Raw genomic sequence first — 25,566 nt, forward strand, 5'->3', positions numbered from 1 at the left:
GATAAGTGCTATAGGAAGTCAGGATAAGGAGATTAGGAATGTCTGGTGGTAGGAGCAGAGGGTCCAATCTGAAACAGAGTGGCCAGGAGAGGACTCCTTGAAAAGGTGATTTCAAGCAATGATCTGAAGCAGGTGAGGAGGTTAACCAGGAGGTTATCAGGGAACAGCATTCCAGGCAGAGAGAACAGCCCATGCAAAGGCCTCAGGGCATGTGTGGCAAGAGTGAGGGACCCCAGCAGAAGCCTCCACCAGAGAAAACAGGTGGGCAAGGATCGTGATGTCACCTAGTGCTGCATGGGGGTCTCTTGGGATACCTTCCTGCAGGAGGTGGTGAGAATCAACAGTAGCTCAATAATTGGGGCCGGAAGAGTGATGATTATGGACTAGGCAGGGCAGGAGCAGTGCCCCTGCAGAGCTCTGCTGTGTCAAGTACTTCAAGGCACAGAGGTATGGCTCGCAACTCTACGCTGCTCTCTTCAACGTCCTGGTCATCAGTATCAAGCTTCAAAGCCATCCCACAAGGACTGGCCAAAACCGATGCTCTAGCGCTTCCCAGGTACAAGGTGCTTGGGGAAACAGCTTTTTTAAAAAGAAAGCCTTTTCGAGGGCGCCTAGAAGTCATTCTGATTTTTAAGTAACAGTTAACGCACGCCCCAAAGGACAAGATATCGTAAGAGCCAGGAATGTGAGTTAACCACTTAAAGCAGAAACAGATGATGAAGGTATGAAGAATACAATGGAGAGGCCACTCCGTGGGAGGAGGAGGTACACGGGAGGGCCAGGGACGGGGGAACACCGTGTGGGTGCAGGGCTCCCCCGGCAAGGGACCATGTGTGCTCAGAAGACAGGACCTGGGCTTACCCGGAGGAGGGTGAAGCAATGAGGGCAGCTGGGCTGGGGAGGAGCTTTAAGGGGAGCAGTGGTTTCCAGGCCCTCCTGCCATCTGAAGAACGGGAAGTAGAAGTATGTTCAGACCAGAGAGGCACCACGGGATGGGATGACAGGGAGCAGGATTTGGCTCAATCCAAGAGATTCACTGGAAAATTCACAACTGCTGTAAGATGGGACAGGCTGCTTCCCACAGTCATCCCTGGCCCTTGCGATGCACCCAACCAGCGCACTTCGAGTTTTGAACCCATTATCGCTGCACGTTTAAATACATTACATACATCTCCACGCGGCGGTCTCCGCAACCACCGTGCAAATATGGGGCACTACTGTTAAGCCTCGAAACCCCACCTCTGGTGTTAACTGCCGTCCTGTAGTTTCAGCCACAAATCACAGCTCGACTCCTCCTCCTGGGCCCCGCTCTGGTTCCTTCCCCTTCTGCTCCACCTGCCCCCACCTGCTAACAAGGCCCCCCTGGGGCCTGAGAGGAAGAGCCCTCTGCAGCAGGCAGGCCTCCCCACTGTGGCAGGGGAAGGAGGAGGAGGAGGCACGGCCGGCCACGGCCACCCAGCTCAGGATGGCAGGGAGAGAAATCAGAGCCCCTGCCACTCAGCACCGCAGCTCCCCGAGGGGCTCCAGGCAGCAGAACAGTGCCCCTGTGTGGGGGGGCTGAGGTGTGGTGGGCCCGGAGCACCAGGGAGAGGGAACTTTACACTGGAAACCTTCAGCTCACTGATTTTCTAATCTCTTCTGAATTCTGAAAGCTTTTGAATAAAATACCAGTAGAAATCTCATGCTCTTATCTCAGTGTGGCAACGAGCATAATTAATCCTCTATCATACGAGAGGGAGAAGTTTCAACAGCTTGTCCCAGTTCACAGCTCCTAAAGGGAAAAGCTGGAATTATTTTTAAGATTTTTATCTACTGGGATCCCTGGGTGGCGCAGCGGTTTAGCGCCTACCTTTGGCCCAGGGCGCGATCCTGGAGACCCGGGATCGAATCCCACGTCAGGCTTCCGGTGCATGGAGCCTGCTTCTCCTCTGCCTGTGTCTCTGCCCCTCTCTCTCTCTCTCTCTCTGTGACTATCATAAATAAATAAAAATTAAAAAAAAAAAAAAGATTTTTATCTACTATTCATGAGAGACACACAGGGAGAGGCACAGAGACACAGGCAGAGGGAGAAGTGGGCTCCTCGTGGGGAGCCTGATGTGGGACTCGATCCCAGGACCCCGAGATCACAACCTGAGCTGAAGTCAAATGCTCAACCACTGAGCCACCCAGGCGCCGCAGAAAAGCTGGAATTTAAATGCAGCCACTCTGCTCCAGCCTTCGGAAGAGGTCCCTAAATGAGCTCTGAACCTCATCCCCAAGTTCACCTTCATGGCTGCTCCAGACCCTCCCATACTGAGGCCACCTCTCCGCTTCCCATCTGTATGTGTGCAAGTGACCCTGGGGGCCCTGTCGGGTAGACTTTCAGATACTCCTGAGTACCGTTTCCAGTGGGGCAGATGCAAAACACCACGTGTTCTATTCTCAGGGCCTGACAGCCCACGCTGCCCAGGCTTCGGGGTACTGGGGGTGATCTGCTCCATGCTCTAGGGCAACGACCCATCATCCCATCTCATTCACTGCAAACTTTCACCCAACTGCATTGCCTAACCCAGAATTCACCAAGGAACCCTGTCAACTGCAAACACCATAACAAGAACTCAGCATGGGGTTAACTATCTGTTTCTTATAGAATTTCCAGACTAAACCAATTAAAAACAGAAGCTTCCAAAAAGAAAGGTGGACACACGCCATGGCGCCCACGCTTCTACCTGCTGGGCCACACGAGGTCACATTCTCTCATGCTGCTCACGGTGCGTTCTACTGGCCCATTTTATCTTGGGGTTCTCCAGGGAGGCAAACATTTGCCAGGACTGACCAACCTTCTGACTCTGGTCCCTCAGACACCGACTTGCAGACACCAGTGTCCACCTGGGCACTCACCACACTTCCTACTCAGGCACAGAGCAGCCCTGGGGTTGCTCACTGCACTTCCTCAGCCATCAGTGCTCCCACAAAGAGTACAGTCTCCCAGGCTGTGCACTTTACAAGCCTGGGGTTTTCCACAGCCGCCAGTCCAGCAGACCCCTTTGGCTTAGAAGATTAGGAAGGTAGGAACTGGGTCATACCATCTGGCTGCTGGACATTACCAGAAGATCTACAAAAATGAAAATGAAGTCTTTAAAACTAAACTTTCTAAATGGATACACACTGAAATAACAACTTAATGACTTAAGGAAAAAAAAAAAAGCTCACTACATTTATAAACCCATCTTTCCCGTGTTCTTTACTTGTTCCTTCCTGCTGAGGAACAACCATATAAGAAGCTTAACACCAGTGTTCTGACCTCAATAATGGTTAACAAAAATAACTGTATTGCTTTACATTGGATAGGTCTTTAGGTTTCCAAAGTACTTTGGCATTTATAATTTAATGTAATTCCACGAGATAGGAAGGGCCAGGATTCACTATAACTGTTTTATGACTCAAAGTAAGTAAAGTTATATGATTCATATCGCAAAGCCAGCTGAACCCAAACCAGGCTCTTGTTTAATTTGGCAGAGGATGCATTTTTTCAATTAAATAATAAAGAGAGCTCTGGGGTAGGGAGGGGGAAAGAGAGGGGGAGAGAGAGGGGGAGAGAGAGAGAAGCTGGAAAGGGGCAGAAGGTGAGGAGCACAAGGAAGGTACAAACACACAGATCGTACTCTGCAAACTCTCCAGGTAGCCCGTGCTGCTGCTTAACATATGCACAGAAGTATTTCGAGGGACAAAAATGAATCTGTGCTACATGCAACTTGAGGAACTCAAGAACTCTTTGAAGGTCTACTATTGTTGCTTTGCCTTTTTTAAAGAAAAAAATTGTTTTCTGATTAAAGAGCATAAGAAAGGGATGCCTGGGTGGCTCAGTGGTTGAGTGTCTGCCTTCAGCTCAGGGTGTGATCCTGGAGTCCTGGGATCGAGTCCCACATGGGGCTCCCTGCATGGGGCCTGCTTCTCCTCCCTCTGCCTGTGTCTCTGCCTCTCTCTCTCTCTCATGAGTAAATAAATAAAATCTTCAAAACTAAAAAAATAAAAAATTTTAAAAATAAAGAGCATTAAGGAAAAGAAATGCTTACTGCTAAAAATTTAGGGTATCACCGGGCAGAGAAAAATCTTAAGCTTAGAACTACATGTAAACTCATTAGTTACATTGTGACTCAACACAGGAAGGCCCGGACACAGACTTCTGGGAGACACAAGCAGGATGAGAGGGCACAGGGTGGTCTTCCTGCGACACCACACTGAGGGAAGGCAACCGACGAGGGAGGGGACATTGAGTGGAATGAGAGCAGAGCGCGGGAACCAAGGAGCACCCCCGCCACCACGCTGTGCCACCGTAGTGTGTAAACCTAAAACCTATGCTCAGATTGCAGGGGTGATGAAGACACGCTTGGGAACACAGTGGAAGGGAGGGAGCCAGTGGGGGCATCGGCGGAGCCACTCCACAATCCCACATGCGCAGGGACGGGGGTCCACAAAGACTCAGCAGAGGCACTATTTTTCACGCGAGGTGCTGCAAGCTGCTGAGTTCTCTTACACATGTCCCTGGAATTTGAGGATCCTCTGGAAACAGCGACAGGCATGGTCACTGGAGCTTCCTACCAAGGGAGCTTTGAAATCAGGGGATGATTTTGACCTGAAATCTGGTTTCATCTTGCCCTTCACCAAACTGCACGGCTGTCACTCCTGCCGGAATCTAGGAGTCTCACTTCCAGAGTGTACGGTACCTTCATATCTGCTGGGAGACTCGCACGCTTTCTGCGGGGTTGCCACACGGAGGAATATCTGCTGCCTCCATGAGTGTCTCCGTGTCTTCACGGGGGTCCCATTGGCATCTCCAAGGTGCTCAGCTTTGGAGTCAAAGTCCCTGAAAGCACAGAATGATGGATTTATGAGCGGCAGGGAGATACCCCTCGACTTTGTGTTTTTACACAAAACGCTACGTTATCAATTATGTTTGTATAAGAGAACACAGTTAGATCATCATGAAACCTGAATCAAGCCCACAGTGGCTCAGCACTCCTCAGGGGCCTGCCTTCTTACAGGATGCTTTTCTTGAAAAGCACGAGATCACACGCCCTTAATTTATTTCCATTGTAAAAGATATTAAGAAATATGCTCCACACATCACACTAGCTTCCAACTGGACCTTCCTTGGCACCACTTCAGAAAAGAGAAACTGTCTGAAAGGGGCAATGGCACCAGGGCCACCATCTCCCCTAGTCCATGTGTGGGAATAATTTCTCAGCATAGGTCTGCATCTCTGCAGACGGCCCCCAAAATGAAAAAAGTTAGATTACGCAGAGTCATCGAGGCAATAATTACATGGTCACTTGCTGATGACATCAATTTTAACATTTATATTTTTTAAACTACAAAACAAAGTGTATTTATCAACACATATCATATAGTCTGGTCAGTGATCTTCCTATTCACAGGATAACTTGGGGAAGGCCTTGTGATTTACACCCACGTACACACAACTAAATGATCACCTTAACTCACAGGTCAGACATCCCAACTTATTTACCACCACCACATCTGCTACCACTTAGAGAACACGTTAAGATTTCCTTGAATCTTCTGAAAACACCACATTAATAAACTACTCCTAGGCAAAATTAGAGAACAGGATGATGTTTTTAAAGCAACATTCAGTAAGAAGATGTAAAAAGGAAGATACAATCGATTTAGCTAAAATTATTTTTTGAGTGTCAAAAAAAATTGGCTGAAAAATCCCTGTGTATCAATAATTTAACACTTCTACCCAGACTTGATATATCTAAATTAAACCCTACCTTTTCGTGTTCATAAAGTCAGAGGTGTTATTTTCATCTACAGGAGCCAGAAATTTTAGAAAATTTGGCACAGAGGAAGAAGAATGAAGTTTTTTCCGCAGGGCATTACGGTAGGAGATGCTGAGAGTTTGGTTGAGAAGAGAGTTTAGGATAAAAGAAATACAAACATAAAAAGTATAAAATATAAGCTTTAAAATAAACACTTAAGTTCTCATGCTAAGAAAATTAAACCAGGTGAGAAATTTAAAAGTTTACAAATGAGATTTAACCTCTGTATTCAGTAAACAAAATTCTATTTTAAGTGAATGGAATCAATGAAATAATTCAAAAACCATTCAGTTATGCAACATAATAAGCTCTAGTGATCTGCTGTGCAACATCGTGCCTGTAGTTAACAATCGTGTGCTGTGCACTTTAAAAAAGTGTTAAGAGTGCAGATCTCACGTTACGCATTCTTGCCAGAATAAAATAAAAACATAACAAGAAAATCAGTCCATCTTCCAAAATGACTTTCACTTTCAAAAGGAAAAAAATAATTTTCCTGAATTCATGAGGAAATTTCTGATTTGGCCCATAGCACAGTGTAAATGGACAAACACAATTTTTGTTAAAAAACTGTGTACATATGATTGTGCACACACGTGTGTGCACACACCGGACAGAGATAGGGGAAAGTAAGTATATAAGAGGCGGCTTGACATCAAGACCTGACGATAGTAATTAATCGATAGTAAAATTAATCAATAGTAAATCAAGTCAGTTCAGATGATAGACTGAAAACAGTAAAACCAAAATCAGACAAGCACGCAAACACACGCACAAGCGGTGGCCCTGGGTCCTCTCCCGCCATGCAGCATATCATCTCTGTGCAAGATGAAGACAAACGACACTGAACTTGCCGTGTGAGTGTGCTCACCTCTTCGGCACAGCATTCCCACTTTGTTCTCCACTTGAGCTATGTTTTAGGTACTTAAAAAAATTTGGCGAGGAGGCGGAGGGGTTAAGACGAGGTGGAGGAGCAGGAGCTGAAGACTGACCTGAGCAACTTTTAGGCTCGCCCACAGGTGGATGATGCACACTAAATAGCAATTAGAGAGAAGGCAGGGCGATTAGCGGGAAGAGGAGGGGACCCGTGGGGGACCCGAAGTGGGTCGCAGAGGGGGGATTCCAGGGGGGTCAAGGAGGACACAGGCAAGAATGGGCTAGGCTGCCGGTGTCCGCTTGAACACCAGCTGTCACAGAGCCAGAGGACTGCTCTTCTCTTCTGTATCCACTGTCTCACTGGTAAAGGTAGTTTTCAGTTAAAAAAAAAAAAAAAAAAGTACTGCGAAAAGTCATTCTTGACCATTTCTGACACATGTATGCACCCCATAGTACTTGTTCCTCTCTTCCCCTTTTAGAAACTGACAGCAATTTCCTTTTTGTTTCTCACTGAAACCAAAAGCAAAGGAAAGTATAACAAAATCCATGGTTTTTAAGATACATTGCTCTTTAAAATGAACAATAACCTGCCTTGAATTCAAGGTCTCATTTCTTTTGCATAAATGAGGGAAAAAATGAACAATAACCTGCCTTGAATTCAAGGTCTCATTTCTTTTGCATAAACGAGGAGCAGGAAGCAAAACGGGTATGAGAGACGGGGAGGCGGCTCCTTCCAGCGTCCCCTCCCCTCTGTCCAGCACGACCCACTAGGAAGCTGCATTCCTGGCAAGAAGGGAAATGTACTGTCAGGGATACACCTTTCCTACCACCTCTGCTCGTGTGAAACTGAAGGCCTAGCCAGAGAACTGGGAACCTCTAGACAGGAATGTGTCCACGATCACTGAAAATGCCAGAAACAGAGGGCTGGGGACACAGCAGAGAGGCAAAAAAAAGAAGGAATGGGCATACAGGGTTTTAAGAACACGACAAGAACCCTATAAACCCTCAAATTATTTCTGTCTAAGATGTCACATATTAAATACCAGCTTCTGGCATGCGTCCTGCTTTGGGATCAGAGTTATGCAGCTGAATTCTTGAAAACCATCATGATTTTCAATGGCTGACTGGAAATGAAGCTGAGGGGCTCTGTTACATATGGTTTCATTTCTTCACCCAAAACACTTCCAACACCTCCATACAGACTCGGCATTACACGTGCATGAGCCCCCTGATGCTCGTACGTGCAAGGCCAGCAGCAACTCTACACAGGTGCGGCCCTTATCCAGATTTAGGAAGTGAGGGATCTTAAGAGATTTTTAAAGTTATTGATAACTCTGTGACCGTCTATAGTCTCTGATGTTTAGGGTCAAATGAATTGCCAAGGGACCCCAGAAGGAACCAGGAGACCTGCCTCTCTGCTGCTTACCCATCTCTACAACCAGGAAATTCCAACGGCTCATCCGAGCCAAATTATTAAACTTCGTAAATCTGGTTAGCAGACACTAAGAGTTCTCACACTGAAGGAAATTTTAGAAAACACCTATTCGATTCTGCTACACAGAGAAGCTAAGCAGATGTGCCCAGGTCACAACCAGCTCAGGACAGAGCGAGGACCAGAACCCAAGGCTGCGCAGCCAGCAGAGGCACCCACGTTGCCTCTCACGCGCATCATGCGATGCGTTCATGAACTGAAGGCCGCATCTCCACCCCACCACTTAAAGAATCCGGGTTTCCAGAGGAGGACTCACCTGCCCACCCCCTCTGCTACTTGTCCTCAGAGCTCCTGCCTCTCACGCTGCTTGAGCAGTGATTACTACCCAATTAGAGGGTCATTTCTGCTCCATTTTACCTGCTTCCTCCTGACACTTGCACTTGCTACTTGAGCACGTAACAAGGGTCCCTCACATCACAGAGTCCCCATGGGAGGAAGGTGCGGGAGGCAGGTGTCAGCTCTGTAAGCCCCCAGTAGAACCTGACTCAAGTTTCTCTCTCACCCAACAAACACGCCTGATTAACAACAGATATGCCCCAGCTATTTATACAACAAAATCACATTTCTTAAACAAATCTTACTTTTGGTCATGAGGCGTCTCTGTGCTCACTGAGTGATACCTCATAAGTTTCCTTTGGGAGACACCTGGAGACCCCCGAGCCGGCTCCGGAGGCTCCTGGGACTCCACAGGGAGATGACTCAGGGTGTTCGCGCGCCTTCGGAAGCTCTGCTGGGGCGACAGTGGGGCAGGCTCTTCCGTGGGATGGCTCTCCGAGTCACTGGACAGGTCATCTGAGGAGCCGAGGAGCCTGAAGGAGCTCTCAGAGGCGGGCAAGGCCTCTTTTTCACACACAGATGGCTCCTGGTGGCAGAGGGACAGCAGGTCAGGCATATCACGGGGAATCTCAGTGGCAGGAAACACATCTGACTGTAACACCATCTAGAGGCCACCAACAAATATAAGGAAACGAAGGCCCACTAAGTGCCTGCTTATCAGAGACCAAATGCTAGACTACTGCACAAATGGGGAAACCTGCCCAAATCCAAGTGGAAGGACTTAGCTGTTGTAAGTGAAGCCGCAAATAACCCCTTCTCTCTGTAAAAGACTCTACTGTGCTTTTAAGTAGCACGCAGGGTCTCGTTGAACTTGTCTGCGCAGATCAAGAAGTTCTTTATCTTGCTGAGTGCGTTCATACCTGTTCTGCCCACATGCTTAAGACTCTCTGATGTTGTTCTAATGTTAAAATTTAACTTTGTGATCCCAGAGGTTAAAAACTAATATTCTTAGAATATGACGAATCTCTCTTTAGGCACTCACTGCCACGGCTCAGAGCAAATCACTTAACTTCTCTCTGTACCCCAATTTTCTCAACTATAAAAGGGTAGAGTGAAAACTTATTTCATTAGGTCTCAAGAATTAGGCAAGGGAATACGAGTGAAAGTGCACTGTAAAATGTTATACAAGTATAAGTTATTGCATCAGGTACTCAAGGAATCTACTGAGTGGGTAACGCCAATATCTGTTGAGAATCATGGCAATGCTTTAATACTACAGGTTTTCAGGATGCATACTTTTTCAAAGTAAGCAATCCTATGTTTAGCACTGTGCCCAGGACGTAGCTGGTGGCCAATATATTCTTTCCAATCAAAAAATATAAAATAAGGGGGGGGGGCCACAAATCAGCTAGCCCCTGAAGAAATTGCTAAAAGGGATAAATTAATCAACATGGAAAGAGTAAAACGAAATGAATGTATCTAATTATGGACTGAAGAATCTAAATTGTGTTCACCTGATACACAGTTGAGTGCCTTTCAGATGATAGGTATTAAGGATTTTAATTTTTAGAAACGTATTTATCGAGGGGAGAGAGATTATATACATTTAATTGTGGAGGAATTAGATCGGAAAAATTTAATTCCCAACATGCTACAAAATATTAATTACCTTTATTTTTTTAATTTTTTAAATTAATTACCTTTAAACACAGATGGAATATTTCATTCTTCAAAACTCTGTAGTTCTAATGATCCTTTTAAGGATTTAGAATTTTGTCTAAGACAATATATCACAGCAAACAATTTCCGCTATGCAAACCTGTTTATCCCAACTCTTACTAACTTCTCTCCAAATTACATGAAATTACTGATCCTTTGAAGCTAAGGATCAGTTAGCTAAAAGGGCCACTTGGATGTTTCTCAACAATTAGATGATCAGTGTATTGGCAGAGATCCAATTACATAAACTAGCTTATTTTTGAAACAGTTTCTCAATCTCAGCATAAAAAAGATGTAAAGAAGTACACACACAGATATTCCCATACACAATACAAACAGGTAGCTTCTGAAAGTTGCATTTCTCTTAGGATCACCCTAGAAATTTAAGCTACATGCATATTCCTAGATCTGTGCTTTGAAGAATTCAAAACAATAAGACTTCCTAGAAAAGTCACTTGAGTGACATGAACTTCTTCATAGTATCTTCTTGTAATGATCTGGAAAATCTCTTCCCCATCCATTTCCACAGGTGTAATGCTTATCCTTTAAAATCTAATTCAAGGGCAGCCCCGGTGGCTTGGCGGTTTAGCGCCGCCTTCAGACCAGGGTGTGGTCCTGGGGACCTGGGATGGAGTCCCACATCAGATTCCCTGCATGGAGCCTGCTTCTCCCTCTGCCTGTGTCTCTGCCTTTCTGTTTCTCTCTGTGTCTCTCATGAATAAATAAAATCTTTAAAAATAAATTTTAAAAATAAAATAAAATCTAATTCAAAAGCATCACTGCCCCCACTCCCATACTTTCTCTGGTTCTACTGATCGAAAATAACTACCCTTCCCCTTGCTCCTGGGACAGCTAAGTTACCACCTTCTCTTATTCTAAGCTCTCAGGGCTCCTTCTACACTCTGATGCTGGTGTTATTTGAGCATCTGTCACCTCCCAGGTAAGTTCCTAAGGGCAGGGGCTTTGTTCCACTCATCTGTGTATCGCAGATTAACCATACTATTTCCAAACTTTAAACTGTGGGGTAGAAGCCAGCATGTAATGGATGTAGGTCAGATGATGCTCCATCCCACTAGATTTTAACTCAGAAAATCATATTTAGAAGTCTGGTGTTTAGAGCCTCACTCCCCAGAGGGAGTCCACAAATTTGCAGCATCGACACCACCTTGGAGCTTGTCAGAGATGTGGCATTTCAGGCTCCACCCCAGGCCCACTGAACCAGAATCTGTATTTTCGCCAGAAACCCACTAAAGGTGCAACTGAGAACGTGGTAAGCACACTTCTAAAGCAGTGTTTCACAAGCAGTAGGTTGCAGGTGGTAGTATCAATTTCAATGGTCCACCATGGACATTTTTAAAATCAAAAAGAACCAAAGAAAACAATATGTACCCCAGGTTCTTTGCGATAAATATTGTTTTGTGAGATTTTAATTCTGGATGCAAAGTGTGTACGTATGTGTGTTTATGAATCATTCCGCAATGTTAAATGAGTGTCTTGCTGTTGACTATGGTCTAAAAACTTTGAAAGCCACATCCTCAGGAGGAAACTCAGAACTTGAGTTCTATGGTCAGGAGCTGGCCTCCACATCCCTTCCCTCTCTCTTGCATCTGGAGGAGCTTTGGTAACAGAAGGAAAGCTGTCCTCCCTAGTGCAAACCCCAGATCCATTTTTTGGTGGTTAAAAAAAGCTGAAGATGCTTAAGTGCCCTAGAAAGCAAGAAATTTAAACAAGGACACACGCAGGTTTGGTACCTAAGAGAACCGTTGACTTGTTCATGATTACAAAGCTGTGCTTGCTGACAGACCCAAAGGGGGAAGCTTGATTATCTATTTATAAAAACAGTAATATTTAATTATAATCCCAGAGGCAGCCAAAATGTAAAAGTACATTCAGAGATTCAAATTGCGGGATCCCTGGGTGGCTCAGAGGTTTAGCACCTGCCTTCAGCCCAGGGCGTGATCCTGGAGTCCCGAGATCCAGTCCCATATCAGGCTCCCTGCATGGAGCCTGCTTCTCCCTCTGCCTGTGTCTCTGCCTCTCTCTCTCTCTCTGTCTCTCATGAATAAATAAAATCTTGAAAAAAAAAAAATTCAAGTTGCAAACTTCATGGAATTCACAAACTCACTTTTGAGGTTTTCCCAATTTCAATTTTTTTCAATTATTTTTAAAATTGGGCAAGAAGTCCATTGATTGCTTTGTGATAAAGTACCTCTTAGTGGTCTAAAATTGTGATCTTGCTTCTTATCAAATGGCCACCTGCTTTATTATGTGAAACTCTTAAGTTACAGAACTGCAAGACCAGCCCTCCCCCTGCACCAAGAAGTCTGCAAGCACCAAACTTTTCATGATGTAAGATACAGGGCTTCCTGTAATCCTTCTGTAGGCTCTGTAGGCAGCAGATGAGCACAACCCATTTGCTGATTTCTTCAGGGAGTCACAGAAAGGGAAATGTGCTTACTTTGCTCATATTACTTAAAGTGCTAGACATGGAGCTGTCCAGATCCAGGCTGGCGGAATGTTCCTGGAGGCCTCTGGCTTTATTACCCTACAAAAGAGAAGCAGTCAAGTTATGATCCCTTAGGCTTGTGCAAAGGCATCAGGTAGAGGCAGCTTGGTCTATTTAAACAATCTCAGGAAAAATGCATCTACTGAGAAAAGCTGCTGAGCGCATATGTGCATTAAGATAATCAACATTTTGGTTTTGTTTTTTGTTTTAATAGCACAGCAACCTAAATGTTCCCGAACACCTTGTGGATTAGTCATTTGGCAGGGATGGCGGGCAGGAAGAAGAGGCAATCTGTGAAGAAAAGAAAGCACTAAAGCAAACACACTCAGCACCTCTCTCCCCTGAGTCCCAAGCTGTCACAACACACCAGCTGTAGGACACTCAGACAACATTCTATCTGTTCGGGAACTCTCAAAGGTGGCCACCTGGCTTTGCAAATGGATTGTTTTTAATTTTAAGGATGTTGCAAAATTCTGAGAAAAACCGTCAAACAAAATAAAATTTAACTAGAACATTATTGGTTCAGATGGAGTGTTTCATGAAATCAAAAACAAAAAACAAAAACAAAAACAAAAACACCTCTGTAAGATACTGCAAGCTCCAGAAAGGTGTGACACCTTGAAAGAAAACCAAGCTCTGATTTCTCAGGAGTGCCACCACAGGTTATCTATACCCCTGGGGTGGGGAGCACACAGCACGTAATTTCTTAAGGAACTCCCAGATTGGGGTATATGTTTACTTCGCTCTTCCTATATAGAGCTGCAGTCTGCAAACCTGTCTGTAAAGGGCCAGATAAATCTCTTAGGCTTTGTGGGCCATATGGTGTCTGTGGCAACTACTCAACTCTGCACAAAAGAACTAAGAATATAGATAAATGAATGCATATGGCTCTGTTTCCAAAACTTTATTTACAAAAACAGGAGGTAGGTGGCATCTGACCTGAGAGCCACAGTTCACTGACCCGCCACAGAGTTCCAGACTCGTACCAGCAGTGGCTGACAGTTAATGGTTTTTTAAGCTGTGCCTGGTGGCACTCAGGGGGATGTGACCCACACTTTACTACGTCTAATCTGTTCTCTTCACAGAGACTGGCCAATGAATAACATCCTTTTGGGAAACAAAAAATACCATGCTATATAAGAAAATTTCTTTTAACCTAACTCAAGTTAAAAACTGAAAAAAAAAAAAAAAAACTGAAACGTAGGTAACATTGCTTTAAGACTGAGAGGACATTAAAAAGGTTTTTACCCCTCTATACTTTATAACACACACTGATGGCACAAAAGCAAAGAAATGAGGGTGTCTGGTTGGCTCAGTTGGAAGAGCATGCAACTCATCTCAGGTTCATGAGTTTGAGCCCCACGTTGAACACAGAGGGTACTTAAACTTTTTTAAATAAGGGCATAGAATTAAATCGTATGTCCTCTTAAAAAGTGATTTTAACTTAGATTAGGAGAAATTATGCTACTTACCCGGGATAAGATACTTTCTAAAGACTCTGTTAAAGATCTCTTTGCTTTGTTTTTCAGCATATCTAGCCTAAATCGAGTGGCACTAGGTGGCAACTCACTTCCAATATTCTCTGCTGCAATCTGTGAGGTCTAAAAAGTGAAACAATGCAAAGTTAGGTAAGTCACTTACACCTTCCTTCCTTCCTTCTTTTTCTTTTTAAAGATTTTACTTATTTATTAGATAGAGAGAGAGAGAGAGAGAGAGAGGCAGAGACACAGGCAGAGGGAGAAGCAGGCTCCATGCAGGGAGCCCGACGTGGGACTTGAACCCGGGTCTCCAGGATCACGCCCTGGGCTGATGGCAGCGCTAAACTGCTAAGCCACCAGGGCTGCCCTCTTCCTTCCTTCTTAAAGGAATGATAAATGATACATCTTTTTGACCCCAGGCCATTATTCTGATCCTCTGACCACACTTCATCTGCTCCTCGATGGCATGGCTACAAGTTGAGGAAAGTCTGCCTCAAAGAGTTGCTCCAACTGCTCCAAATGAAACAAGGAAATGTGCTTGGAAACCAATCAGTTAACAGAGCTGGAGGGCTTGGACTCTGTGCTCGGATCAGAGAGGTGTCACTCACTAACTGGCCCTAAACAAGTTACTTCCTCTGTCAACTCAGACTCACCTCAAGATCTAATCATAACCCTGTGCTGAGATTGAAACAGGTAAATCATGTAAAGCACTGAGCAGAGCTTCTCATACCAAGGTGGCCAGTATTAGCTCTTCAAAGTAAAGAATAACTTACCTTTGGGGGAGTTTCTGAGGCTGAAACAAATAATCAACTGAAGAATCCACTCCATAACCCTAAATTAATACCTTCTTTGCTTTCTATGGAGCTCTGTTGTCTCCATGTCTTCCTCTCTCCCTCCTACTGCCTCCACCACCCCTTCCCTCTGCACCCACGCTTGTCCCCCTCACTGACCCCAACAGGAAGCTGCCAACACAATGGCGTTTGGATGCCAACCATGAAATGAGGTTTACTGTTATTCGTTAACAAAGAGGTATGTTTAAAAAAAGAAAAAAACCTCTGGAGTAAACTGCTTCTTACTTCTATGGATTCTTGCCTGATTGCTTCCTGCTGGACAAAGTTTTTTTTTTTTTTTTTAAGAAAAACACAAACAAGCACATCCACTAATACTCTAAATTCAGACTATTCTGTTACACATTTCAAGTATACAGAAAAGTGTACAGACCAATTTGACACATGCATCTGCACCATTCCCACTCCCCAACCCCCCAGCTTTGGCCAAGTGAACACGAACATGTTGAGAGCAGTGAGAAGCGCGGGCTCTGGAGCCCATGCCTAGGTGAGGTGTTTCTCTGCGGCTCCCTAGCTCTGTGGCCTTGGAGAGGTCATTATGGGCCTTTCAGTTCCTCCACCTGCAGGCTGAGAACACAGAGCACTTCTGAGCTTCAGATGAATTAACACACATTAAAGCACTCAGAATATACCTGACACTCAGTATAACATGAGTGATCGTGATTCTTAGCTACTCTGTTTCCTATGTCTAATGGAAAACTTTACAGACATCTTTGATGCCTACTAGAACCACTCTCCATTTCCCAGCTGCACAAATAACCCACTCCTGAATTTGATATTTGTCAACTGGTATTTTGTACCTTTACATTTACGTATGTATCCGTAAACCATATATGGTGGTTTACACGTAGATGAAACTTCAAATGAATGTATCATCCTATACATACTCTCCCATAAATACCTTTTGCCTTCCAATGTTGTTTTTGAGACTTATCTATGGTGACAAATGTTCTTTGATTCACTCGCTTTAATTACAGTGTAGTTACAATGTAGTAGCTCACTGTATGACAACATAATTTGTACACATTCCTGTGGTTAAACATCGATTCCTTTTTGCTTTTACAAAGGAGACTACACTAATCTCTCCAGAACATAGCTCCTTATCACACGTGTGAAGGTTTCTGCAAGGTAAATAACCAGAACTATCCTTGCTTAGTCACAAGATCTATGTGTCTTCATATGTACCAGATACTGTCAAATTTTCCTCCTCTAAATGGTACTAACTCATAGTCCCAGTATCAGTAAACGGGAGTTCACCTTTATCTGGTATGGTCGGATTTTTCAATTTCTGCCAATTTGATGGGTATAGATGGTCTCTTAATTTGTCTTTCCCTAATTCCCATCTGATTATGCTTTTAAATTTTATTTTGTTATTTGCTGGTCAAAGATACTATGTCTTCTTTGAAATTGATGAAATCCTAATTCATCAATGAATGTCATACATGTTGCAAGGCATGAAAGAGAGAGAAATGGTTCTGATAAGAGCTACCTTTGGCTTCATGCAGTCATCAGAGTTTTACTTCCGTGAGAATTAGAATATGCATTAAGAGAATGGTGACCAGCTTAGAAATTCCTTTAAGGGAGACTGTCATTTATCTTTGTGTTTTCATAGAGTATACTGAGCATGTTCTGCATACTTCACTCTCACTTGTTGAAGAATGAATGAATGAGCAATGATCACTGGGCAGGCCCATGGGAAACACATACCTGAAGCGAGACTCACCCAACGGATATTGACTCAGTGCCTACTATGCACCATGCACCATGGGCAAGAGCCTTACTCATTGCAATTGGTCCTGTGTAATCATTTACCAAATATCAGGGCCTATCCAGACTTGCAAAAGACTCCAGAGCAAAGGGAAGGATCCACATAGGTCCTTGGGGGTCTGCCCTTGACTTGCCACCAGTTCTCTCCCAAAGTTAAAAAGCTGTGGGCCTGCTTCCAAACTCTACCAAAGTTTCCATCAAGAAGCAGCATTTTGAATGGATTGTTTTGATATATAAAGAAAACACTGGCTAGAAGACCAAGTACACAGTAGAAAGTATATACAACTGCACTTTTCCTTTTTTTTTTAAACCAGGCCTAAGCAATAAAAAAATAAATAAATAAATAAACCAGGCCTAAGAATGTCTGTACACTTAGCTCAGTATTTTCTCCCCCTTCTTCTACCACCTAACAAGACACTTTCCCAGGTCTATCACCACAATTCTAATACAATTTGAAAATAATTCATGTTTAGAAAATACATTCCTTATTTAAAATAAGCATCTAGAGGTTTCTCCTTTGAAGATGATGCTGGTTCTTGGATAAGTTTCCAAATTGGGGCCCTTGAGCAAATCTCACCAGTCATCAATCACATTGCCCATCCCATGACGGACAGGTGAACTCTACACATGGAAATCTGGAGCCAAGTTTGAAATTATGTGGCTACCCTGAAGTATCCAGGTCAGAACCACCATCCCTTGGTGCCACGGCATACCCACTAGCAGTCCTATTCGGAACAACTAGCACCCACAAGTTGTGGAGGTGTCCATCAGAAGGAGGATAAAGAAAAACTATGGTCCTGGCACACGAGAATAAAAAGGAACAAACTAGTGATCCATGCAATGCCACATATGAGGAGCAGAAACATCAGGCTAATGAAGGAACAAGAACTAAGAGACTACATGTTGTGTGAATCTGCAGAAGTTCTAAAACAGGCAAAATTAATGCATGGTATAAATAATCAAAACTGTGGTTGCCTCGGGGAGGGGCAGTGAGGACTAGCAAAGACGTACCGGGGTACATTCTGGCGTGGAGGAAGCTCTCTCCCTTGATGGGAGCGTGGGCTGCCTGAATGTATGAAGTCCTCAAAACTCAAGATGTAGTGCACTCAGATCTGTGCAACTTACAGGATGTAAATCTCAAAAAGAAATTGTGAACAAATATTGAACTACAGCTAATTACATGCACATTAAAGAGTGCTGGTATCAGACATTTACTTTAAAAGTCATCAAAAAGAAGGTGAAACAAGAGTTGAAACAAGCAGTAGTAGAGTAGTTATAGAACATTAAATTTTGGAGCAGCCCGGGTGGCTCAGCGGTTTAGCGCCTGCCTTCAGCCCAGGGCGTGATCCTGGAGACCTGGGATCGAGTCCCACATCGGGCTCCCTGCACGGAGCTTGCTTCTCCCTCTGCCTGTATCTCTGTCTCTCTCATGAAAAAATAAATAAAATCTAAATAAATTTATTTATCTATTTATTTTGTTAAGTATGCTCCTAAAAGGCATAATGATTAAGACAGTGCCCTTGGACCTGAGACACATTGGCTCTGCCATTCCCTAACATGCTGCTTGACCTCTGTTCCCCATGTCCTCGTCTCTAACAACAGAATTATACCACCTGCCTCATAAAAGTTGTAGAGGAGCACCTGAGTGGCTCAGTAATTGAGCCTCTGCCTTCTGCTCAGGGCATTATCCTGGGGTCCTGGGATCTAGTCCGCATGAGGCTCCCTGCATGGAGCCTGCTTCTCCCTCTGCCTGTGTCTCTGCCTCTCTTTCTGTGTCTCTCATGAATAAATAAATAAAATCTTTAAAAAAAAAAGTTGTAGAAAAAATGGAATCATTCAGGTAAAAAATTAGAACTCTGTCTGGTACATGGCAAACATTCAAAAAGGGGCAGCTGATTGAATAGTACTAATTTTTGGCACCAGCTCTATCCAGACAAGTAGAAACGATACATCTGCTGACTAAAATGCGACACCTTCTAACTTTAGTACTTTACAGCTCTTTGCTCAAAGCCATTCTTCCTTTTCCATTAGAACAAAACATCATTTGGTTTGTTTGCTATTTTGTTAAAATGGTTCCTCTGACGACTATCCAACACTACCATTTTAGTCTTTGAAAAGCACATACAGCATCACACTAGCTCTGAGAACTGCAGCCCTGAGTCTGCTCAGTGTCTTCTGTCTACTTTTTAAGGCCGGTGGCCAGAGAATTTCATTGTTAAAGCCATGGCTCTACGCCTCTCTCAGTCAGGTCATAACACATTTCCAAAGGCTACATGAATTTTTAGGTGCAATTAGAATGTAATGAAATCCATATAATTACACTATTTAGTAGCAGGAAATGAGAGCAGGAATCACCTGGTGAATCTCAAAGCTTCATCAGATCCATCTAAAAGCCACTGCTGCTCTGAAAGCCCAATCCTCAGAGCCTGAGAGGATGTCCATCCTGGGGGAGACCCAACCACAACTGGGGATCCGAGCAACTTCTTTTTTTTTTTTTTATAAATATGGATTTTTTTTTTAAATTTTTATTTATTTATGATAGTCACACAGAGAGAGAGAGAGAGAGAGAGGCAGAGACACAAGCAGAGAAAGAAGCAGGCTCCATGCACCGGGAGCCCGACATGGGATTCGATCCCGGGTCTCCAGGATCGTGCCCTGGGCCAAAGGCAGGCGCCAAACCGCTGCACCACCCAGGGATCCCCCAGAGCAACTTCTTTATAGGCACAGATATGAGCCTACTGGGTAACAGGATGTTTAGAAAACTCTAAGAGAAAGCGCTGATGGCTCTACTTTGTGAGGCTTGTTCTCCGTGACATTAAACTCTCTAATGTTTTCAAATGGAAAAAGAAAAAAAAATAAATCTATTTCTCCACTGGACTAAACTATACCCAAATTACAAAGATACTACTCTGTTCCCTAAATATCAGTTTGTACTTGGGTCAAAACTTTCCACCCACCATAAATGTTTCATTCCCCTCGAGCAGTTATAAATTATTTCAAAATTATCAATTTCCTGTTGGGACAAGAGAAAAAAAAATTACCAACAGGGAAACACTATTAATGGCACAAAAGAAAAAAAAAATGGAATGGAAACAAGAAAAGAAATAGGCTGAAAAGCAGCAGAGAACTAACTGTAAGCGTAGGCTGGGTGGCCCACCCAAGTCAACAGAGGAGCACAGAACTCCCATGCAATCTTGCGGAGGGAGGAATGGGAACAGACAGGGCACCTGTGTTAGTGTGGGAGGGGTAGTGAGGACTAGCAAAAAATCTCCCTGCTAAGAGATGCTATGGTTGGCCAAGGAGATTAAAAACGTCAGACACTGTACACAGGCTCTGTGTGCTCAGGAAAGGTTCCTGATTGCCAGGGCCAACCGGAGGGTAGAAATCTGGGGAGAGTTGCCAGGTGTTCACCCAAGTAAAACCTTATTACGCTGAAGTGGCCAGAAAAGCAAAGGTGTTTTACAGGGCGAGGGCACACCACTGAGCATTAAGGCCCCTATAGAACGCATCAGTTAAGCATTTCATAAAAAGGCAATACCCTGGGGGTGCCTGGGGGCTTGGTCAGTTAAGCATCCAATTCTTGGTTTTAGAGAGTCCCATGTAGGGCTCCGTGCTGGGCATGGAGCCTGCTTAAGATATTCTCTCTCTCTCTCTTTTTCCCCTCCTTCCCCACCTTCTTATACTCTCTCCCTCTCCAAAAAATAAAAATAAATAAAATAAATAAAAACCTGGGGTGCCTGGGTGGCTCAGTCAGTTAAGTGTCTGTCTTCAGCTCAGGTCATGATCTCAGGGTCCTGGGATCGAGCCCTGCATTGGACTCCCTGCCCAGTGGAGAGCCTGCTTCTCCGTCTCCCTCTGCCCGCCCCCACTTGTGCTCACTCTCTTGCTCCCTATCTCAAATAATAAAAATTAAGTATTTTTTTAAGTCAATATACTTTTGGAAAATTAAGAATTTTATGAACATCTTTCAGTGATTCTTCTCTAGATTTTCTGGCTTACAAGTAACTTAAAAACAAAATGCACATTTGAAGCTACACTGGTTATCACGAATTGACTTACACAGAGTCTAAAGGACATAAGAAAATGATCCGTGACACCTTGTGTACGGAATCACACACCCGGAGATCTTCAAAGAAGAGACGTGCAGGTAGCCCCAACTTTGGCACAGCACCCCGAGACAGGACAGCTGAACAATACTTGTGCACAGGAGAGGAAGGCAAGCAGATTTTGGACCTCCGCCATGCGAAATGGAATTAATGCCAGTTCTGTGTCTGAAGAGCACATGAGCCAGGCTCTCTAACACTGTACCTGATTTGTCAGTAGTGCTCCCTTCCACGCACAGAATATTTATATTACAAAGAATCTCCAGGTACTTCATATAATTCTGAAGGCAGCTGTGCAATGTCATTCCCATGTACCAGGGAGCAAAATGAGGGGACAGACTCGCTCCCTGCAGGTCAGGCGCTTGTGACAATATCTACTCTTAAACTTCATTCTTGAAGCTCTACAGCAGCCCTCTTGTTGAAGTGCCTCCTCCACCCCCACTATGACGCAGCCTGCAAATTCTCTCACCTCCTCCAAGCAGAGTCTAAATATTTTCAAATTTCCCCTACATGTGCAACAAATAAAAATACAGGGAGGAAAAAAAAGGGTTTCAGAACTTGAGAAAACCCTCAAGAGTCTGTTTTCCTCAGCATCCTGGTAAAATTAAAAGAAGGGGGGGAAATGCCATACCTGCTTTATCTCCCCAATATGGATGTGAACTTTTTGTTTCTCTTCATATAAACATCTCAGGAAAGAAATAATCAATTCATTCTCTCGCTGCTCACTTCTTGGTCTCGATTTCTTAAAAAAAAAGAAAAGAAAAGAAAAAGAATATATTACATTTGTTTTTAATTGTCAATATAAATTGCTAAACCAGTGCTTTTGAAAATGCGAACAGCTTCCATTCACCCATTGTAATGGGTGTTCTTACCCAAGCACCTCACTAGGGGGCACTAAGTATCTTAGCTAGACAGGGAGACCATTCCTAAGGGACCCTGGACCCAGGGAGCCAGATTTAGCTTCTGACCTCTGATGTCCTTATACCTAAAATAAATATTTCACATCAGATAGAAGCACAGACAAAATATTTAATAGTCTTGAAAAACAGAAAAGAATAAAATCTGGGTAAACATGCAGAGGTCAAGAGCCATAATGACTACATGTTTATAAACTTTGATGGCTAGGGAACTGGAAAGGAAAATAGAAACTGGTCCAGGGTCATGGTCCCACACATCCAATGTGCTGTTCAGCATGAAGCGCTTTCTGCAAGCCCTGCAAGGCATAAACTTGCACACAGGATTTCATGGCATAGACTCACTTTTTTTTTTTTTTTTTTCACTTTCTCTTTTAAGGAAATTCTCCCTACATCTTTTATTTTTCAGATAGGTATAGTGGCAAAACACAGAGGACTAGAAATCAGGGTATGCAGGTTCTGGGTGCTGCCTAGAAGTGTGACCAAAGGTGAGTCATGTAATCTTAACTTCCTCATCTGTTTAAAGAAAAATCATGCACAAAATAAACTCCAAGGTCCCAAATTCTTCAGATCTGAAACATCAGTGTTCATTTTTAGAAGACCATCGAATTTAATGTATTGTTTTCTTTGAATGTGAAGAAAAATGTTATTCTGCAGAGTGTCTATAAACCTTGACAATATGTTTTTCATAGTGAGATTATCCATTTTCTTGCCCTCCCCCCTCTCTTCCTATTCCAAACTTCTAGCCTGCCCTTCAAAACAAAGTTAGGGTGTAATAAATGGACTATACAAGCATCTAGTCTGGATCAATGCCACTCTTAGCAACCGCCTCCTTGAACCACCCTAGAAACAATTATTTTACCCTTCATGTCACAGGTTTTAGAAGCAAAGGTCTAACACTAACCTAGACCTTCTGGTATTCCCTCTCTTTAAAAAAAAAAAAGATCATGGGGATCCCTGGGTGGCGCAGCGGTTTGGCGCCTGCCTTTGGCCCAGGACGCGATCCTGGAGATCCGGGATCGAATCCCACGTCGGGCTCCCGGTGCATGGAGCCTGCTTCTCCCTCTGCCTATGTCTCTGCCTCTCTCTCTCTCTCTCTCTCTCTCTCTGTGACTATCATAAATAAATAAATAAATAAATAAATAAATAAATAAATAAATAAATATTAAAAAAAAAAAGATCATTTGAAATGATAAGTTGTTCCTGTAACTCAAGGAAAAGATAGTAAATGATTAGAAAGATTGTTTTCATAGAGAATTTCCTGTTCTTTAAATTTCAGATTTAAGGACTATCTGAGAACATATGTTCTCAATCTTGATTCCACGCCACAAGCCTTGATGTTATAAAGTTTTACATGTTTTATGCAACAAGTGTATTTTTCTTTTTTTTTTAAGGATTTTTTTTAAAGATTTTATTTATTTATGCATGAGAGACACAGAGAAAGAGAGGCAGAGACAGGCAGAGGGAGAAGCAGGCTCCATGCAGGGAACCTGATATGAAATTTGATCCCAGGACCCTGGGATCATGACCTGAGCCAAAAGCAGACATTCAACCACTGAGCCACCCGGGTGCCCCAACAAGTGCATTTTTCCAAAGAAAAGTTCCCATGAGATCTTCAAGAAAGGAAAGGGAGAGTCAAGTGCCACAATCCCAACTTTATACTGAGTACCCCTAAGATGATGATGGAAATACTGTGACTCTACAAGCCCAGGAGGCAAGAGGAAGTCTCATTCATTGTGGTGGGATTGCGAAGTGACCAAGAGCCATTTTGGGAGCCAGTCTGATGGCTTCTCACAAAACCGACCATGCTCTTACTGTACAATCCAGCAAATCACACTGCTTGATGAGTTGAAAATTTATGTCCATACTAAAACCAACATACAAATGTTTATAGCAGCTTTATTTGTAACTGACAAAACTTAGGAGCAACCCAGATGTCCTTCAACAGTGAGTGAATAAACAAACTGTGACACCTCTATAAAATGGAATATTATTCAGCACTAAAATAAAAAGAACTCTCAAGCCTGAAAAGACATGGAGGAATTTTAAAGGCATGTTGTTAAGGGGAAGCCAATCCACTGTATTGCACACCGTATGATTACAACCGTACAACATTCTGGAAAAGGCAAAACTAGGGAGACAGCAAAAGATCAGTGGAGGCCTGGGGTTTGGGGGGGGGGGTACAGGAGGAATGAACTGATGGTGCATAGAGGACTTTTAGGATAGTGAAAAACAAATCTGTATAATCCCGTAATGGTGGATACATGCCATTATACATTTGTTAGAACCCAAAGAATGTACAACACTGAAAGTTAACCCTAAAGTCAACTATGGACTTTAATTGATAATAATGCATCAATATGAGCTAATCAACAGGAACAAACGTACCACACTAAGACAAGATGTTAATAATAGAGAAAACTGGCCTCAGGGTAAGGGTGGGGTCTGAGAGGTTTTATGGGGAATCTGTTCAGATGGACAGAAAATGAGACATCCAAGCACCATGTACTATCACAGTCACTGCCCATGAAACTGAAGCCAAGGACCCAAAGCTGCATCACTGAGCTCATCAAACATCATAGAGGAAAGTCACTAAGCTCAGAAATCCACGTCCATGATGTCCTGCAAGGTCAAAACATAAATCCTTCCTTAAAATACTGAAACATGATTAGGGCTACTCTTCTACTGAGTTAAAATGATTAGCAAGGTGTCTGCTCCTAAATACCTCTCATATGGCTTCACTACCCTCCCACAGTGGCAAATCATTCCTTTCTACAGGTGATTTAATTTTATAAACATTCATTAGTCAGAGAGACAAGTCTGAGGAAAATGATGGGTAATCAAGTTGGATAGCATCACTCTCCATCAAAAATTAACTTTCTTGTAAAAAATCAACCTGCAGGGGATCCCTGGTGGCTCAGCGGTTTGGCGCCTGCCTTTGGCCCAGGGCATGATCCTGGAGTCCTGGGATCAAGTCCCACATCAGGCTCCCTGCATGGAGCCTGCTTCTCCCTCTGCCTGTGTCTCTGCCTCTCTATCATGAATAAATAAATAAATAAATAAATAAATAAATAAATAAATAAATCTTTAAAAATAAAAAAAATTTTAAAAAAATCAATCTGCAATGTCAGAGTCAGGATGCAGGGATGGGGGTCCCTTGGGTCAATACAGAGCCGGGTTTGGGGGGTGATTTTGAGGAGCTAGAAATGCGCTACCTCTTAATCTTCGTGCTGGCTGGCTGCACAGGTGTATTCATCTATAAAAATTCACTGAAATACACACACCACTGATTTGTGTGCTTTTCTACTGTTCTATTTCATTTAAACAAATACAATGGATTGCTTGTTAAGAGTAACAAAGAGCCAACTCCGCTACACGCATCTTGACCTTATTTCTTTGAGAAGGCTTAAGAATTGGTTGCAAAGGTGATTGAAAACTGAATTTCCCACACTGATGAATACCAGAATGCTGAGAGTCTATGGTCTTCTGAGGATACTACTTAAAATGGCAATGCTCACTTGGAGACGCTATTTTCTGACATCTTTCAAAAGTCATAAACAAATCATATACGGGGCAGCCCAGGTGGCTCAGCGGTTTAGCACCGCCTTCAGCCCAGGCCGTGATCCTGGAGACCCGGGATCGAGTCCCACGTCGGGCTCCCTGCAGGGAGCCTGCTTCTCCCTCTGCCTGTGTCTCTGCCTCTCTCTCTCTCTCTCTCTCTCTCTCATGAATAAATAAATAAAATATTTTAAAAATCATATACGA

General features: G+C 43.5%; 1 protein-coding gene across 7 annotated transcripts in view; it reads right to left on the minus strand.

The window, feature by feature from the left end:
• TBC1D1 (TBC1 domain family member 1) overlaps nt 1-25,566 on the minus strand; it is a 238,846-nt gene that overhangs the window by 80,629 nt on the left and 132,651 nt on the right. For 5 of the 7 annotated variants that reach the window (XM_038533495.1, XM_038533499.1, XM_038533500.1 and 2 more), the window contains 7 exons: nt 21,519-21,629; nt 14,164-14,292; nt 12,644-12,730; nt 8,772-9,052; nt 6,694-6,855; nt 5,778-5,897; nt 4,707-4,846 (listed from right to left, as the gene is read on the minus strand). In XM_038533495.1, the coding sequence (XP_038389423.1) occupies nt 4,707-4,846; nt 5,778-5,897; nt 6,694-6,855; nt 8,772-9,052; nt 12,644-12,730; nt 14,164-14,292; nt 21,519-21,629 (1,030 nt within the window). The remainder of the gene's footprint in view (nt 1-4,706; nt 4,847-5,777; nt 5,898-6,693; nt 6,856-8,771; nt 9,053-12,643; nt 12,731-14,163; nt 14,293-21,518; nt 21,630-25,566) is intronic. The other 2 variants (XM_038533496.1, XM_038533498.1) reach the window with 2 other exon arrangements.

This window comes from Canis lupus, chromosome 3 (assembly GCF_011100685.1).
Source record: "Canis lupus familiaris isolate Mischka breed German Shepherd chromosome 3, alternate assembly UU_Cfam_GSD_1.0, whole genome shotgun sequence".
Lineage (NCBI taxonomy): Eukaryota > Metazoa > Chordata > Mammalia > Carnivora > Canidae > Canis > Canis lupus.